The 16,869-nt window shown below is 49.3% G+C and overlaps 2 protein-coding genes across 9 annotated transcripts; both read left to right on the top strand.

Moving 5' to 3' along the window:
• Positions 1–455: 455 nt before the first annotated feature.
• On the top strand, positions 456–2,076 carry Kctd11 (potassium channel tetramerization domain containing 11). Its single transcript, XM_059269464.1, has one exon. The coding sequence runs from the start codon at positions 700–702 to the stop codon at positions 1,396–1,398; it is 699 nt and encodes a 232-aa protein (XP_059125447.1). The 5' UTR covers positions 456–699; the 3' UTR covers positions 1,399–2,076.
• An 812-nt stretch (positions 2,077–2,888) lies between these two features.
• Positions 2,889–4,743, top strand: Tmem95 (transmembrane protein 95). Of its 8 annotated transcripts, none has more exons than XR_009380514.1 (7): positions 2,889–3,119; positions 3,339–3,395; positions 3,529–3,609; positions 3,707–3,740; positions 3,829–3,909; positions 3,998–4,085; positions 4,193–4,743. XR_009380514.1 is itself a non-coding variant. In XM_059269460.1 (7 exons), the coding sequence occupies exons 1-7, from the start codon at positions 2,954–2,956 to the stop codon at positions 4,221–4,223; spliced, it is 501 nt and encodes a 166-aa protein (XP_059125443.1). In that variant the 5' UTR covers positions 2,889–2,953; the 3' UTR covers positions 4,224–4,743. The 8 variants fall into 8 exon arrangements, 7 of the variants coding, with proteins under 7 accessions (XP_059125443.1, XP_059125440.1, XP_059125442.1 ...); XM_059269460.1 differs by having other exon boundaries at positions 3,579–3,609; positions 3,681–3,727; XM_059269457.1 differs by having other exon boundaries at positions 3,707–3,727.
• The last annotated feature ends 12,126 nt before the right edge of the window (positions 4,744–16,869 follow it).

Genomic DNA, 16,869 nt, shown 5'->3' with positions numbered 1-16,869 from the left:
GCCAACAGAGTCCTGGGACACTCTCGGCTCTGACTGCGAGAGCATCTTCTCTCTCCAGCCATACAGAACGGCTCGCCACCGGTTCCCATCAGTTGCGCCCTCCGTCTGTTGGGACCCGCGCCCCTAAGCCTGGCCAGGCCTCTGGGCAGGCCGTCGGAACCCGGCGTGGACTCTCCTAATTGCAAAAGCTACCTACTTAGAAACCCAGAAGCTGAGCCCTTCCGAGTCCGGCCGGTGCTCGCCACCGTCTCCTGCTGGTTGAATTCCGGAAACCCACTGTCTGAAGAACACAGAAGGGAATCGCTGACCTCGCAGAATCAGAATCGTCTGGACCAAAAGCTCCCTGGCCCGGTCTCGCTGCCTTCTCCTCTTTTCGTCGGTTCTTCCATCCTTTTGGGGATTTCTGTGTCCTGAAGCCCCCAATCGCCACCAAGGTAGCTGGGGTGAGCTACAAACTTCGCTGTCTTGTTCTGCAACCTCTGCCTCCAACATAGCGAGTCTGAACATTACCATCGGATTCTTCCCAAAATCCAGGAGATTCTGCCTTTTCCTTCTCCTTGCTTGTCTCCTACAGTCCCCAAAATTTCCCCCCCTCCTGTGTCCTCTTCACCCCCTTCTTTTGGGGGCCCCGTGACCCTAAATGTCGGGGGAACACTATACTCCACTACATTGGAGACCCTGACTCGCTTCCCAGACTCCATGCTGGGGGCCATGTTTAGGGCTGACACCCTTATGCCAGCCAATCTCAACCGGCAAGGAGATGGCCATTACTTCATCGACAGAGATGGCAAGGCTTTCCGGCATATCCTCAATTTCCTGCGCCTGGGCCGTCTGGACCTGCCCCGTGGGTATGGAGAAACCGCACTTCTTAAGGCAGAGGCTGACTTCTACCAGATCCGGCCCCTTCTGGATGCCCTGCGGGAACTGGAAGCTTCTCGGGGTACCCCTGCCCCCAGAGCTGCCCTGCTCCATGCCGATGTAGATGTCAACCCCCGCCTGGTACACTTCTCTGCTCGAAGGGGCCCACACCACTATGAGCTGAGCTCTGTCCAGGTGGACACCTTCCGAGCCAACCTCTTCTGTACTGACCCTGAGTGTCTGGGTGCCATGCGCAACCGATTTGGTGTGGTCAGTGGGGACAGGGCCGAGAGCGGTCCACATTTTCGTCTAGAGTGGGCTTCCCGCCCCCGGGAACTCCCTGACGTGGAGTATGAAAGACTGGGACTGCAGCCGCTGTGGACTGGGGGGCCAGAAGATCGGCGGGAGGTGGTGAACACGCCTGCCTTCCTGGAGGAGGTACTCCGGGTGGCTCTGGAACATGGCTTCCGCCTGGACTCGGTCTTCCCAGACCCTGAAGACCTACTGAACTCCAGATCGCTACGCTTTGTCCGCCACTGAGCATGCTACCTTTCACTTGACTGTGGAGGAATGCGTCAGCCAAGGGGCTGATGGCTCTTCCGAAGCCTCTTTCTAGTTCTGGTGTGGGAGCTATGAGAGTCAGGGATCCCACCAAACCTGACTGGAGCCTAGGTATAGGCTGAGATTCCCAAATCGAGCTGCCCCGACTCAACTCCCAGAACTTGAGTGGTCCAGAAGGTCTACACCGGGGCTTATCCTGGGAAAGCATCCATGGTTTCTCAAGCCTATTCTTGCTTGAGGATGGGCCCTCTGTATTCAGGGGTGTGGAAAAGTAAGGAAGCACCTCTTTGCCCAGGCTAGACTTAGCAGAACTCTGGAGGTTTGAGCACTAGGTGGAAGGACATATTTTGAATTGTCAAATGTGGGCTGTCCCCTAGACTGTGGCTTCCCCTCCTGGAGGTGGGCACCTTATCCTACCATGACCATTAAGAGGCCAAGACATCTGGGAGATTCTTTACTATGTCCCAAGCCACCTACTGTGGGAGATTGAAAATAGACATCTTATCCTAGGTTGACAAAAGGGAGCTAGGAGAACTCCCATAAGCGTGGGGCTAGAGCACCCTTCTGGAATTCCGAGTGTTTTAGAGGACTCTCTGTAAGTGGGGCTGGACATGGGGAAAGATGGTAGTGTTTTTTGTGCCCTGAACTTCTTTCGTGTGTGTGTGTGTGTGTGTGTGTGTGTGTGTGTGGGCCAGCCACTGTATCTGACTGAAGCTTGGGCCCCTGGGGCCAGCCTCTGTATCTGACTGAAGCTTGGGCCCCTGGCGTCTCAGTTCCCATCAGTGTTGCCGACTCTTGTGTTTACATGATGGTCCTTCTGTGATCCTGGCATGTCCAGGCCTGTTTGGGGTTGCCTAGCAACTCTTCAGGCTCAGGTATATCTATGGTATGTGTGAGAGCAGATTGAGATTTAGTTTAATCATAGGGTGTGTGTGTGTTTGAGTGTGTGTTTATGCCCACACCACCACGTAGGCAGGAGGGACTTGTTTGAGTTTGAGTCACTGGGCTCTTCCGATGAGAGGTAAAAGCCACTGGGCTTAGATAGGCCTCTGAGACCTCCGGGAGCTCTTGGTTGCTGAGACAACCGTGAGCCTGTTGCTAGGAAATAGCTGGCTGAGGCCTAAGGCTGTCCTGGGCAGAGAGGAGACAGAGTTGACAGAGTGCAGAGGGTGTGGGAAGGGATAGCACTTCTGGGTTTCCTGAGTGGATGCACACATGCACATCTTCACTGGGAGGAGTCATTCATCTATCACTGTGACTTATAAGAAGAAAAATAAAATGGCTTTCAGAACCACGGACGTGTAAAGGCCATTGCCGCCTTGCAACCGAAACCCCGATTTCTCCCTCTCTCTCCTACTGGCCGCCAGTTCTGGGGGCCCAGGGGCAGCTTTGCCGGAGTCCAGCGGTGAAACAATGGCATTGTTCTAGATCAGTCTAGAACCTGCTACGCGAAGGGCTAGAATCCGAATCTCAGAGCATTCTGAGTCTTCCCTGGTCCAGGGGGTTGGGCTCCCCCCATCCTCCAGCAGGCCTCATGTGGGTGCTGGCGCTAGCAGGGGTTTTCCTGGCCGTCGCCAAGGCTTGTATCTTTTGCCGCCTCCCAACTCATGCCTTGCCAAGCCGCCTGGCTCGGCTCAGTAGCCAGATGGAGATGCAGTGGAAGGAATGGGCTTCCCCCGATTTCTCAGCCTTTGCCTTAGGTAATGCCAGACACACAAGGTTAGCCCTGCGAAAGTCACCTGTGTATCCTAAAGGGGTGGCCCGAGTCCCTAACTGTGCCCCTCCGTCACCGCTTCAGTCCATAGCGCCCCCTAGACACACTAGCCTCTCTGTGTGGAAGAACTCTGTGTCCTAGGAAATAGGAAACACAAAAACCCTGGAGCCTACCGAGAGGCTAGCTCCTCCTCCCATCTCCACAGATGAGGTGACCATGAACAAAATCACAGAGAAGACCCACAGAGTCCTGAAGGTCATGGGTGAGGTCGGAGGGAAGCTGAAACCTTGGACTCAAGGAAGGATGGGGTGGGGGCAGGTGAAGATGGGCTGATCTGGGAAAGGGCATGGAAGGCATGAGGCCTAGGGCAATACAGCTGTGCCCTGCCTCTCCAGAGATAAAAAGATCCTTTTCCTCGCTTCCTTCATATTGGCAATGGCTTCAGAAGACCAAGATCCCCCAGTACACCAGAGAAGGTATTGATGGGGAAGGAATCAAGGGGCCGCCTGGGATTTGTAGCCAAGTGGAGTGTGACTGAAGAGGTCAGCCACCCCTCTTGGTCCTTCCTTTCAGCTCTCTGTGCTCCCGCCTGCCGTGAGTCAAAAGGGTAACTAACAAGCCTGAGGAAGTTGGGTGGTTGGAAGGGTGGAGACCTTGGCTTCGCTCGCCCGCGCTGCTCCTATTGTCTCCTGCAGGGGGCAGCACCATCCTGTACAACTGCTCCACCTGCGAGGGCAAGGAGGCGTCGTGTTGGCCCCGAAAGCGCTGCTTTCCAGGTTCTTACTCCTTACGCGGCCCCTGGGACCCCTTCGGTGCCCTGGTGTGATCCGCGGGATCATCAACGGCTTCCTGGGTTCCTTGCAGGAAGTTACGATCTGCGGGACGCTAAGATTCTGCTCTTATCTATCTCCGGGATTGTCCTGCTTTTGGGTGCTCTGAGCCTCCAGGTGGAGTGAGTTGCGGGATAAACCGGAGAAATGCCGGAAACCGTCCTTCCTCCTTCCTCCCAACCCCCTTCCCTGCTTCCCTCCAGGCCTCCCATCCTCTGTCTTCTTTCAGGTACCGCCACCTGCAAGCGAAAGACTTGTGAAGATGCTCACAGCTTTCCCACCCCAGCTCTAAGGAATTTGTGCCCACAATTTCTGTATCCCATAGGGTGGGAACAAGCCACTTTTTAGACCCAGCCCCAAAGCCTCCCTCTTCCAGACCCTAAAACTCAGACTTTTGTAATCAATATCCATGTCAGATGCCTCCAGGAACCCAGGCACCCACAGCTGGAAAGTTCCTCCTCTTCTCCGCTCCACCAATCAGACAGAGCCGTGGATGATGCCAGGAAATTATCTACAGAAGGAAAGAATCCCTTGCCCACCACTCCCACATCCCTCTGTCCATTCCCGGAAAGCGGGGGACTGTTGGCCTGTAGACGTTGCTCTAGGCCCTCCTATGACTGATCGCGAATCCGGGAATGAGAGTTCTGGAAAACTCTCTCCCTCTGGGTTGAGACCACATCAGTCAGCCCGCTGGCATGCAGTCCCTCCATTGTGTTAATACTGTGCCGCCCTGGCCTCCACTCCTGCTGGGCCCAACTAAATTTGGCGCGCAATGCCTTCCCTCCGTGCCTGGTCTCTATCTGCAACTTGGGCAGGCAAGAGAATGGAGATTCTTAGGAATTCTAATTAGGGGCGCTCCCCTCCCCCCGGGTATTTAGCAATGTCTGGAGACAGTTTTGTTTTGAATGGGGGATGTGTTACTGGCTTCTAGTGGGTGGAGACTAAGGCCGCTGCTAACATCCTAGGATACACAGGAAAATCCTGCCCTGACGTCAACAGTTTACGGTGGGAGAAAAGTGGGTGCCGGGTCTCTGTGTGTTAGGGGGTTGGGGTTCGGATGACAAGAGATGGAAGGTGAAGAGAGGCCTGTCACCAGCCGCCTGTCACCAGCCCCACTATAAGCACTGAAGCCCAGATGAGGTCCCAGCCTTCACCTAGTTTTCAAACTGAGGGCAAGTGTTTTCAAATGGCACATTTGGAGTCACCAGGACAGTTTCCAAACGACTCATGCTTCTGTCTCTCCCCTGAGCGTGAGCAAAGTGGTCTCACACAAAGCCTTGGCTAATGTGATCTACAGCCAGGTCTGGACCACTGTGCTAACTGGCCTCGCATTGCCTAGCGTCGGAAAGAAGCTTTCTGAGATCTCCACTGTTTTCCTTCTAATTTTTCTTTTTCATCTGTTTTTTGTTTTTCAAGACAGTTTCTCTGTGTAACAGCTCTGGAACTCGATTTGTAGATCAGGCTGGCCTCGAACTCACAGAGATCCACATGCCTCTGCCACTAAGTGCTGAGATTAAAGGTGTGCACCACCATGCCCTGCCCTAGATTTTGTTTTTAAATTTTATTTGTTTGGTTGGTTATTGTGTGTGTAAGCGTATGTGGACCACAGCACATGTATGGAGGACAGAGGACAGTTTAAAGGAGTCAGTCTTCTCCTACTATAAGGGCTCTAGGGGCTGAACTCAGATGATCAGTCTTGGTGGCAAGCTCCTTAACCTGCTGAGCCATCCCTATGGCCCTTTGGTCTTGTCAGCTCAATCTGGCCTCCAACTTGCTATGATGCTGAGGATGACCCTGAGCCTCTGACCTTCCTGCCTCTACCTCCTAAATGATGGGATTGTAGGCATGCACCACCACCATCTGGCCCTGTTTGTTTCACACATTCTAGACAATCCTTTCATTTTATACATGAATATATGAGAGCACATAAGAGCATATAAGAGCACAAACTTGTCCAAGATCATAGGGAAACTCATCCATTCCTTGGACAACACTGAATGCCTATCAGGTACCAGGTAGCATCACTACCCAAGAAGGTGTGAGAAGCCCCATGACATCCTGACCTCAGCGGAGGCACAGTTCTCTGGATGGCAGCTGGCCTGTCTCCTCCTCTGCTCAGCCTCTATTTCCAGGATCAACATTTTACAGGTGATTCCATTCTCCTGCCCAATATTCATAGATCTACAACACCACCCCTTATTCAAGGACCTCTATCCCGTCTGCCCCCTTCTCCTGAGGTGGTCTCCAGCCCACCAAGAACCTTTTATAGTGGACTTATATGCTCCATCTGGTTGTGAATGCTCCTCTTGAACCCAGGTCATTCTCAGTGGCCACATGGGTCCTCCCAAAGCTCCACATTTCTTACAGCATGTGATGAAGTTGGGTTTTGGAGTTGGGCTGCTCATTTCAAATCCTTAGTCTGCTCTTACTGGGCCTTGGCAATGTATTTAACCTCTGCACCATTTCCTTATATTTTGTTTTGGACACAGTCTTGTTGTGTAGCGGGGATTAGAGGCAGATGCCACCGGGTTCAGCATTTTGTATGAATTAGTTTTGACTGTAACATTCCTTTAATGTAAGCACAACTGTGTTTCATTAAATGTATGATATCAGGGACTAGAGGCAGCTCAACTATGAAGAGCTCTTGCAGAGGACCCAAGTTCTGTTCCCAGCACCCACATGGCAGCAACAACTGTCCAAAACTCCAGTTTAGGAGGTCCAGTACCTTCTTTTGGCCTCTGTGGACACCAGGAATACATGTGGTACACATACCTACATGCTGGCAAAATATTCATACACATAAAATGAAAACCAAAATCTTAAAAAATCTATGAAACCATCAATTATAATATATACTATTACTGTGTGTTAAGAAAAAAAATCTATCAATTAAGCTATGGCATGCCTGTAACTAAAATTCACACTGACTTCAAAGATATTAAAAATGTAAGAAATGAATAGAATTAAAAAATATTTGCTTTTAAACAACAAGAAGGGAACTGTGGGTGCTGGAGAGATGGCTCAGTGGTTAAGAGCACTGGCTGCTCTTAGTGGTCCTGAGTTCAATTCCCAGCAACCACATGGTGGCTCACAACTGTCTATAAAAGGATGTGATGCCCTCTTCTGGCCTGCAGGTAATACATGCAGATAGAACACATATCTTAAACAAATTACATAAAATAAAATTTTTTAAAAATCTGGTGGCTCCTACTGTAATGCTAATGCTTGGGATGTGGAGGCTGGAGAATCAGAGTTCAAGGTCATTCTTGGTTGCATATTAAACTTAAGGCCAAGCTGGACTGCAAGAGATCCTGTTTTCAAAAACAAAGCAAAGCAGGGTCTAGAGAGATGGCTTAGTGGTTTAGAGCACTTGCTGCTCTTACAGAGGACCCGGGCATGGTTCCCAGCACCCACAACCATCTGCAACCACAGTTCCAGGGGGCCACACCTCTTCTGACCTCCACAGATTCCTGCATGCACATACCCATGTGCATACACATATGCATAAAATCAAAAGTGTAAAAAGCGGGGCTGGAGAGATGGCTCAGAGGTTAAGAGCACTGGCTGCTCTTCCAGAGGTCCTGAGTTCAATTCCCAGCAACCACATGGTGGCTCACAGCCATCTGTAACGAGATCTGTCACCCTCTTCTGTACACATAATAAATAAATCTTAAAAAAAAAAAGTGTAAAAAGCAAAATATAAGAAGGAGCTGGGCATAGTGGCATACACCTTTAATCCCAGAACTCGGGAGGCAGAAGCAGGAGGCTCTCTGAGTTCGAAGGAGGCCAGCCTGGTCTACAGAGTCAGTTCCAGGACAGTCAGGGCTATATATTGAGACCCTATATTAAAAAAAAAAATGAGAAAGGTGAAGATGAGTGTATAGTTTACTGTTAGAACACTTGCTTATCATACCTGAGAGTCCACTGTGCCATCCCCATCACTATCATCAACCATACTAAGGCTGGTGATGTAGCTCAGTGGTAGAACACTTGTCTGACAAGGCCTGGGTTTGATTCCCAGCACACACACACACACACACACACACACACACACACACACACACACGGCACGGTATATGTCTGTATTCCTTACACCAGGGAGAGAGAGGCAAGAGAATCAGAAATTCAAAGTCATCTTCAGGTACATAGCAAGATCAAGGTCAGCCTAGCACACATAAGATCCTGTCTCAAAAACAAAACAAAACAAAAACAAACCACTGAAGCCATTCCCCATCTCTTCCCTGCCTACAGAACATATGCCTCACTTGTTTACCCTGACTTTCTCCATCAGCAGCCCACTTGTCTTATCTGCTACTTAGGCCAGAGCTTTCTAAACACGGACCTAACTGGAATTTCCACTGGCATGCCCATGAACATCTCAGACTCCACGTGTCCAAACAAAGCTCCCTCACTGACATCCCCAGTGCTCTCTTGGGATCAGGATCGCTCTCACGCTCCACAGCAGAGCCCGCCACGGGTCCTTCTTCCTCTTCCAAATGCTACAAGCTCTCTTCATCAGTACCCCAGCGATTTCCCTTTGTCACATGTCGGATCCAGCTGCCACTTGTTGAGGACGTTATCTCCCACAGCTGTCTACCTTATCCTACTCCCCACAGCCACAGTGAATCACTGAAGTTTCCTAAATGCTTTGTCTTTCTGCCTTTGTCCAGGCATGTCCCCCCTTCTGGAATGTCCTTCTGCTCTGGCTCAGATAATACTTCTGCAGCACTGCTCTGAGTCACACTGGGACAGTGGACTTCTTCCTCAGGCATCTCCCACCTACCGCACCTGTCACATCAAGGTGCTGCGGGGGTGTTTTGGGGGAGCGGGGGCGGGTAGGAGTTGAGACAGGACCTCACATAGTCCAGGCTCGCCTTAAACTGACTATGTAGCTGAGAATGATCTTGAACTACTGGTCTTCCTTCCTTTACTGCTGGTATTTCAAGTGTGACCACCACTTCTGGCTTAATGGTTGATGTCTATTTGTGTGTGTGTGTGTGTGTGTGTGTGTGTGTGTGTGTGTGTGTGTGTGTAGTATTTTTTTTTAAAGCTACTGAAAATAATGTATGCTAACAAGCAGGGGCAGGGGTCAGTGGAGAAATCAGGGCAGAGGTCACAGGCCAAGACTAAGAGGTTTTTGGAATAGACTGGATCTGCTGGTTTTGCTGATTGCCTTCTTGGATGGCAACAGAACAGTCCTGCCCCAAGGCCTGCTGGAAGCATACGACCTCAGAGGGGACATTCTCCTCTCTCACAACAGTGGGAAGCGCAGAATGGCCTCTAAGAGCTCAGCTCCTGCTGGTATCCGTGAACTCAGAGAGATCCCTGTTGAGGGTTTGGTGGCCTCATTGGTCTCCAAGCTGCTTGCAGTTACAATGACTGTCAGACAGGATCCTCAAGTGTTTTTTTTTTTTTTTAATATTTATTTATTTATTATGTATACAATGTTCTGCCTGCATGTATACCTGCACGCCAGAAGAGGGCACCAGATCTCATTATGGATGGTTGTGAGCCACCATGTGGTTGCTGGGAATTGAACTCAGGACCTCTGCAAGAGCAGCCAGTGCTCTTAACCTCTGAGCCATCTCTCCAGCCTCCTCCTCAAGCGTTTTTGATGAAGTGGACATCTTTGAAGGGGGACACTTTCTGAGTAACATCAGCCATGGTCATGGCTGTAGTCAGCCAGGCTGGTCACAGTGGACACCGAGAAGAACTTGACTTGGTGGTCTTTTCCTAACCTCTCTAGATCATGTGTTTCCTATGGAGCTACTGCAGAAGGAGGATTTGTGATCTCCATTTCCATCACGCCTGGCACATAGGTAACTCCAGAAGACATCCTCGATGGCTCCAGGCCTGTCTCCTGATGCACACGCTCATGAAGCAACTTGTGAGTGGGGTGCACAAGAGGCCGTGTTGCCTTTTCACTTGAGTGTGTGTATATGTACATGTGGGAACACATGCATGTATAGAGGTCAAAGGTCATCTTTTGGGTGCCATCCTCTATTGCTCTCTATTTTTGCTACTATGTGTGAGCGATGTGCGGGTGCATGTGTATGCCACAGTGAGCTCATGGAGGCCAGAAGAGGACTTTGAAGAGTCAGCTCTCCCCTTCCATCTTGTTGAGGCAGAGTCTCTCTTGTTTCTGCCACCCTGTGTCCTCCAGGCTAGGTGACACTTGAACTTCTGGGTGGATTCTTCTGTCTCTGCCTTCCATTGTACTGTAGGGTTGCTGGGGTTACAGATGCATACCACAGTGTCTGGGTTTTTTGGTTGTTGTTTGTTTGGTTTTTATGTGGGTTTCAGGGATCAAACTCAGGTCATCTGAGTCATCTTGCCATCCCAGGGTCTCTAGATGAACCCGGAGCTCACTGATTGGCTAAGCTGATTGGCCAGGGAGCCCTAGGGATCTGTCTGTCTCCACAATCTCAGTACTGGAGGTACAGAGGCCTGCCTTTTTATGTATGTGTTGGAGATCCAAACTCAAATTCTTCTTCTTTTTTTAATATTTTATTTGTTTTTGTGTATGGATATTTTGCCTGCCTGGATGACTGTGCACCACGTACATACAGTGCCCAGAGAGGAGGGCGGAATGTGTCGGATCCTCCAGGACTGGAGTCACAGATGGTCGTGAGACACTGTGTGGGTGCTGGGAATTGAACCCAGGTCCTTTGGGAGAGCAGTCAGTGCTCTTAACCGCTGAGCCATCTCTCCAGCCCCAAACTCAAACTCTTAGTCTTGTGCAGCAAGCACTTCTACCGACTCTACCCCAGGGCTGGCTGCTCTGAGCCCTTCACCAAACAGGACGACTATTTGTCAGTTGTAAAGAAAAAAGGCTCCCTTTCTGGGCACAGTGCCTTTAATCACAGCACTCAAGGGGCAGAGACGGGCAGATCTCTGTGAGTTCGAGGCCAGTCAGGGCTACCTTGTGAGATCCTGTCTCAAAAATAAAACAAAAATTAAAAACAAGAGCTGGAGAGATCGTGCACCAGTTGAGGGAACTTGCTACTCTCCTGGGGATCCAGGTTCTGCTCCTAGAGCCAACATCAAGTGTTTCACACCCCCCTTTAACTCCAGCTCTAGGGAATCCAGTTCCCTCTTCTGGCATCTGTGGGCACCAGACATGCACACGATGCACAGACATATGTGCAAACCCCCATATATACAGAAAACAAAAATAAACACATTGGAAAAAGAAATAAAAATAAAAAACAAAGGAAGCTGGGTGTGCTGGTGCACACATTTAATCCTAGCATTCAGGAGGCAGAGGCAAGTGGATCTCTGTGAGTTCAAGGCCAGCCTAGTCCACAGAGCAAGTTCCAGGATGGCCAGAGCTACACAGAGAAACCCTGTCTCAAAAAAAAAAAAAAAAAAAATCAAATTAAAGAAGAATCTCGCCAGGCGGTGGTGGCGCATGCCTTTAGTTCTAGCACTTGGGAGGCAGAGGCAGGCGGATCTCTGTGAGTTCGAGGCCAGCCTGGTCTCCAAAGTGAGTTCCAGGAAAGGCACAAAGCTACACAGAGAAACCCTGTCTCAAAAAACCAAAAAAAAAAAAAAAAAAAAAAAAAAAAAAAAAAAAAAAGAAAAGAAAAGAATCTCAGGCTGGAGAGGTGGCTCAGTGGTTAGGAGCACTGGCTATTCTAGAGGATTCTGGTTCCATTCTCAGCATCCACACGGTGGCTCATAGATACCTGTAACTCCAATCCTAGAGGTTCTCACTCTCCCCTCTGGTCTCCACAGGCACTGCACACATGTGATGCATAGACATCCATGCAGGCAAACACATAAAATAAAAATAAAGGAAAAAAAAAAAAAAAAAAGGATCCCAAATTCTTCGATGTGTATTCCAAGGAGACGTGAGTCTGTGTGACTTCCCTTCAGTGCCTGCTCTATGACAGGTTGGTGGACAGAACATTGTAGATTGTCTGTGTCACTCTTTGAGCCCAGGTCTTAAGGAATGACATTTCCCTAGTTTTGTCTCCAACACCTACATGGAATTGTCCAATGAACTGATTGGGTGTCCTCAACATGGTACCTGGCTTCTCCCAAAGGGAATAATACAAGAGAAAGGTGGAAGTCATACTGTTTTCATGGTCCCATTAGAAAGTCACACACCTAGTTGGTGGCACATACATTAGTCCCAATCCCTGGAAGAGTGAGGCAGGAGGATTGAAAGTTTGAGGCAAGTCTCAGGTACACAGTGAGTCCCAGGCCAGCATGATCTATACAGCAAGACTCTGTCTCAAACATAAAATAATACAAAACACAAAATCACACAGCATCCTTTCTGAAATACCCCATTGATTACATGGATGAACTCTGTTAATTTGGGGAAGGTACTATTCAACGGGTTGAATACCAGGAGGGGACACATTGGAAGCCATTTCAGAGACTAGCAACTGCACACGGAGATATGGTTAACTATCCGGTGAAGCCATTAGGTAGATGCTCCCAGTAAGTTTATCCAGAAGAAGAAGACACATAGATAGAATGATATGAAATTATATTTGTTCATGTTCACAGCTTTGTAAGAGGTAAAGCTGAAATTCAAACTCAGATGTCATGGGCTTGGAAGAGTCAGCTCAGCAGTTTAAGAAGACCTACTGCTCTTGCAGAGGACCCAGGTTCAGTTCCCAGCACCCACATGGTGGCTAACTCCAGCTCCAGGGGATCCAATGCTTCTTCTAGCCTCTATGAGCTCCTTCACGCACGTAGTCCACATACATACATCAGGCATGTGCGCATCGGAGTGTTTTTAAACAAAGCCTCAGGCACTCAGACTCTAGGGCTGAGGTCTAAGCTACTGTATTGTGGTGGTGGTCTTATTTCTGGTGCAAGCTTGGGGGAACACAGTGGCTATGAACAGAAGGTGTATGTACAGTAGGGGGTAACAACTCTGAAAATGAGTGAGGCAAATGGAAATGGAAAAAGAAGGGACTTCAGGGTCCTAGGAGGAAGTAGAATGATAACAAGGAGGAACTAAGAACCCAAGGGCCTGAGAAAAGCCATCTGTGGGGACCAAGGAGCACCAAACTGGGCAGTGGGCAGTGACTAGATAGATCCTAGAGAAGACATATTGGTGAAGGCTGGAGATTCTCCATCTGTACCACTTCTACCAAAGGAGTACTTGGTCTCCTTGGCTTTACCAGATGGTGTTGTATCCCATGCATGCATTCAACAAAGGTTATGGAGAACTTATCACACAGGAGCCAAGCACTAGATACAATAACAAGGCAAAGTCTTTGTTAGCAGAGGAGGAGTGTTACTGGCAGGGTGATGATGCAATAACGGGAAGAGAACAGAGGGCTTGGGATGCAGAGGGAGAGATAGGATAGGTTAGGGATGGGCTTTTGGCAAGGGCTGGGGAAACCATTTCCAGGGAATAGGTGTACCAAACTTCGGAGTGAGCCAGCATGCTGAGGTGCCATGCCCCTTGTGTGACATTGTCAGGGGTGAGGTGGCCGGAACAGAATATGGGAGAAGCTAACAGCATTGATGCAGTTCCAGAAGCAAGAGTCCTGCGGATGGACCTCACTCAAGTCCTGGTCCTCCTACCACCTGCCCCAGTCAAGCAGCGGGATGGGGAGTATCCAGGTGTCTCTTCCTGCTACTCTTCCTGGATCCCTGCCCTGTGTAGGAGGAATTGTTCATCCTCCTGCAGGGAAGGCAGGTTGGGGAAAGGGTGGTGCCCAATCTGGGTCTTCAGGTCTAAGGCATTAAGAGGAAGCCCATCTCGGCCCGGAGGAGAGGCTTTCGCAGGGTGGTTAGGGTGGTCAAGTTGCACACTCCTACATCCCACTCCTCTTTGCAGATAAAAATGAGCATGAGAGAAATAAATTCTAAGTCCAAAAGGAAGAGATAAATAGGGACAGGGGGTGGGGGGCCAGGGCGTACCAAAAGACTAATTCCCTGGATTTTTCCCTCCTCAAGCTAAAGATGGAAGTGGGGGTGAGATTCTGCCTGTGTTTCCTGCTGAGGCATGATGGCGTGTAGAAGACCTAGGCCAGGAGTCCAAGCTATAATGCCCCCAATTCTCAGCCTCCTCGCCATCTGTCATGTTGGGATATAATAAGAAATGTATATTTGGTCTTTGTCCCAGTTCCTGCCACAGAGATCCTAAAACCTTTGGAATTTCCCGAGTGATCATGGCACCAGGAACATCTGTTGTTGTTTGGATTAAGCCCCTTTCAATCATACCTGGCTTTATGTTAATGAGGCGGCTCAGGAGCACGGGATCCATTGCCAGATGGTTGGGTCTTTCAGCCTCAGTCCCTAGCTGCTGAGATGGGGAGGGTGGCTAGAGACTGATTGTATCACATATGTTCATATGACGCCCGTATGATGTCTATATAATGGAGCCTCCACATGAACGCTCTCCGGGGACATCGGGCTCGGTGAACGTATGAAGGTACTGGAGGGTATCAGGTATAAAGACCGCATGGAAACTCCTGCCGCACCCCTGCACCTCACCTGATGCATCCCTCCAACTGGCTATCCATCAGTAGCTTCCGTAGTGCTGTTTCTTTATTTCCTTATTTATGTAGCCAAGGGTGACCTTGACCTGATCCTCCTTCCTCTGCCTCCCGATGGCTCTGTGTAGTCTGGAGAAGATCGGTCTCCATAGCTGCACTTCCAGTTTTGAATGAGTGAGCTTAGTAAAGGAAGTAAAGGAGATCGAAGCTGCAACGACGGGACGGGGGGACGGGACGGGGGGGGGGGGGGGGGGGACGGGACGGGGGGACGGGACGGGGGGGGGGGGGGGCAACAAAGCGTATAACATCCAGCAGAGGGGACTGGAGTAGCTTGTTTGAGAAAACAGTTAAATCTGGGGCTTACGAGCATCCAGCAGAAATCACCTGGGAAAGTTGAAGCAACTAGCCAGAGTCAACCACTGAGCTTCCCGCTTCCACAGTCTCTGTCCTACTGCAGGTGTTTTTATACCACAGGACAGACGGTGATAGCCTCTGTTGGAAGTGGTTCGCCTTCCAGTGTTCTCAAGGACAGGATGTTTTATTTTATTATTATTATTTTGGTTTTTCAAGATAGGGTTTCTCTGTATAATAGTCCTGGCTGTCCTGGAACTCTCTTTATAAGACCAGGCTGGCCTCGAACTCACAGAGATCTGCCTGCCTCTGCCTCACAAGTGCTGAGATTAAAGGTGTACGCCATCATGCCCATCTCTTTCCTTCTTTTCGTGAGACAGGGCCTCACCATGCAGCATTGGCTAGCCTGAAACTTGCTAAGCAGACCAGGGTGGCCCCAACTTCACAGAGATCCATCTGCTTCTGCCTCCAAGTGATGGGATCAAAGGCGTGTCCCATCCCAGCCCCAGACTCTCAACAAGCTTAAACAGCACATGGCAGTTTACCAGTATAATTTACATTACACCGACCGAGTGCTAGATTCCAGGTGTGGTGTGCATCCAGACATCTTTTACCTCCCCTGCCATGACTGCCTTTACAGGTCACCACGTGTCCCTTATGTGTTAACTAACTCCCAGATGAACTCCATGATGACCAGATCTTGGAGGACATTGAGTGTTCAGAGGAAAATCACGTCTCACATAATTTTCCCTCAAGAACCTCATGAAACCATTGTGTTTCTCACCAAGAACTTGGACATTATTTTTTATTACATTTATTTACTTACTTGTTATCTACTGTGGTGCATGTATGTGTGTACGTGCTCCACAGCACTCCTGTGGAGCTCGGACAACTCATAGGAGTTGGTTTATTCTTTCCATTATGTAAATCCCAGGGGTCGAAGGAAGGTCATCAAGTTTGGCAGCGGGGTACTTCTACCCACTGAGTCATTCTGTCAGTCCACCGTGGACACTAACTTGTTCCATTTCTTTGGTCTGGAATGCCTTTTCAACATCCAACTGCTCCTTCGGGGCTCAGCTGATATTCACACTTCCACAATGCCTTTGTGCAGTCCAGTAAAAACATTCACTCAGGGCTGTGGCTGGAGTGTGATGGTAGAGTAGCTGACTAGCATGCATGAGGGATTGGAGGGAAAAGAGAATACTCACGTGTATTCATTTTTCTGTGTTCCCATGTGTTTATTCATTTAATCCAGGCTGGGAGCCTCTGTTTCTCACAGGATTGCTATTGCATACACATTTGTAACTTCATTTGAAGGTGTTGGGTGGATTTTGGAGGCTTCTGCAGTAACCTGGAACCCCTGAAAGATGACTCAGGGAGGTCGTCATCTCTGGTTCCTGGCAGAAACAAAAGAAATTTCTTGCTGGAGAAAAACAGCTCAGGTTTTGGCCCTGTGATTCCTATAGATTAAGATCAATAGTCCATCATCTCAGGATCGTGAATCATTAGACACACAAGGAAACAATTCATCATAAGTGAGAGTCAGCAGAAACAAAAATATATATATCTGTAAGGATGTATAATTAGAATCAAAACATCAAATGAAGCCAGGCAAGTTGGCTCTTACCTATGATCCTAGTACTCAGGAGGCACAGGCAAGTTTGAGGCCAGCCTGGTCTACATAGTGATACCTGGTCTCAAAACTATATAAGTTTGCTGGGTATGGTGGTGTACACCTTTAATCCCAGTTCTTGGGAGGCAGAGGTAGGCTGATCTCTCAGTTCAAGGCCAGCCTGGTCTACAGAGTGAGTTCCAGGACAGCCACATAGAGAAACATTGTCTCGAAAAAATAAAACTATCTCTCCAGCCTCCCTTAATATACATTTTAACCATCACAAACCTTCACAGGCGCCGGGTGGTGGTGTCGCACACCTTTAATCCCAGCACTCGGGAGGTAGAGCCAGGTGGATCTCTGTGAGTTCGAGGCCAGCCTGGGCTACCAAGTGAGTTCCAGGAAAGGCGCAAAGCTACACAGAGAAACCCTGTCTCGAAAAAGCAAAAAAAAAAAAAAAAAGAAAAAAAAAGA

Source organism: Peromyscus eremicus, chromosome 8a (genome assembly GCF_949786415.1).
Source record: "Peromyscus eremicus chromosome 8a, PerEre_H2_v1, whole genome shotgun sequence".
NCBI classification, from domain to species: domain Eukaryota; kingdom Metazoa; phylum Chordata; class Mammalia; order Rodentia; family Cricetidae; genus Peromyscus; species Peromyscus eremicus.
Note: the sequence above shows the minus strand (reverse complement) of the source record. Positions and strands in the feature narration are given on the sequence as shown.

Coding starts and splice junctions, on each gene's coding strand:
- Kctd11 (XM_059269464.1), top strand. CDS start 700: ATGCTGGGGGCCATGTTTAGGGCTGACACCCTTATGCCAGCCAATCTC.
- Tmem95 (XM_059269456.1), top strand. CDS start 2,954: ATGTGGGTGCTGGCGCTAGCAGGGGTTTTCCTGGCCGTCGCCAAGGCT. Junction 3,120..3,338: donor TTTCTCAGCCTTTGCCTTAG/GTAATGCCAGAC, acceptor CCATCTCCACAG/ATGAGGTGACCATGAACAAA. Junction 4,086..4,192: donor GCTCTGAGCCTCCAGGTGGA/GTGAGTTGCGGG, acceptor GTCTTCTTTCAG/GTACCGCCACCTGCAAGCGA.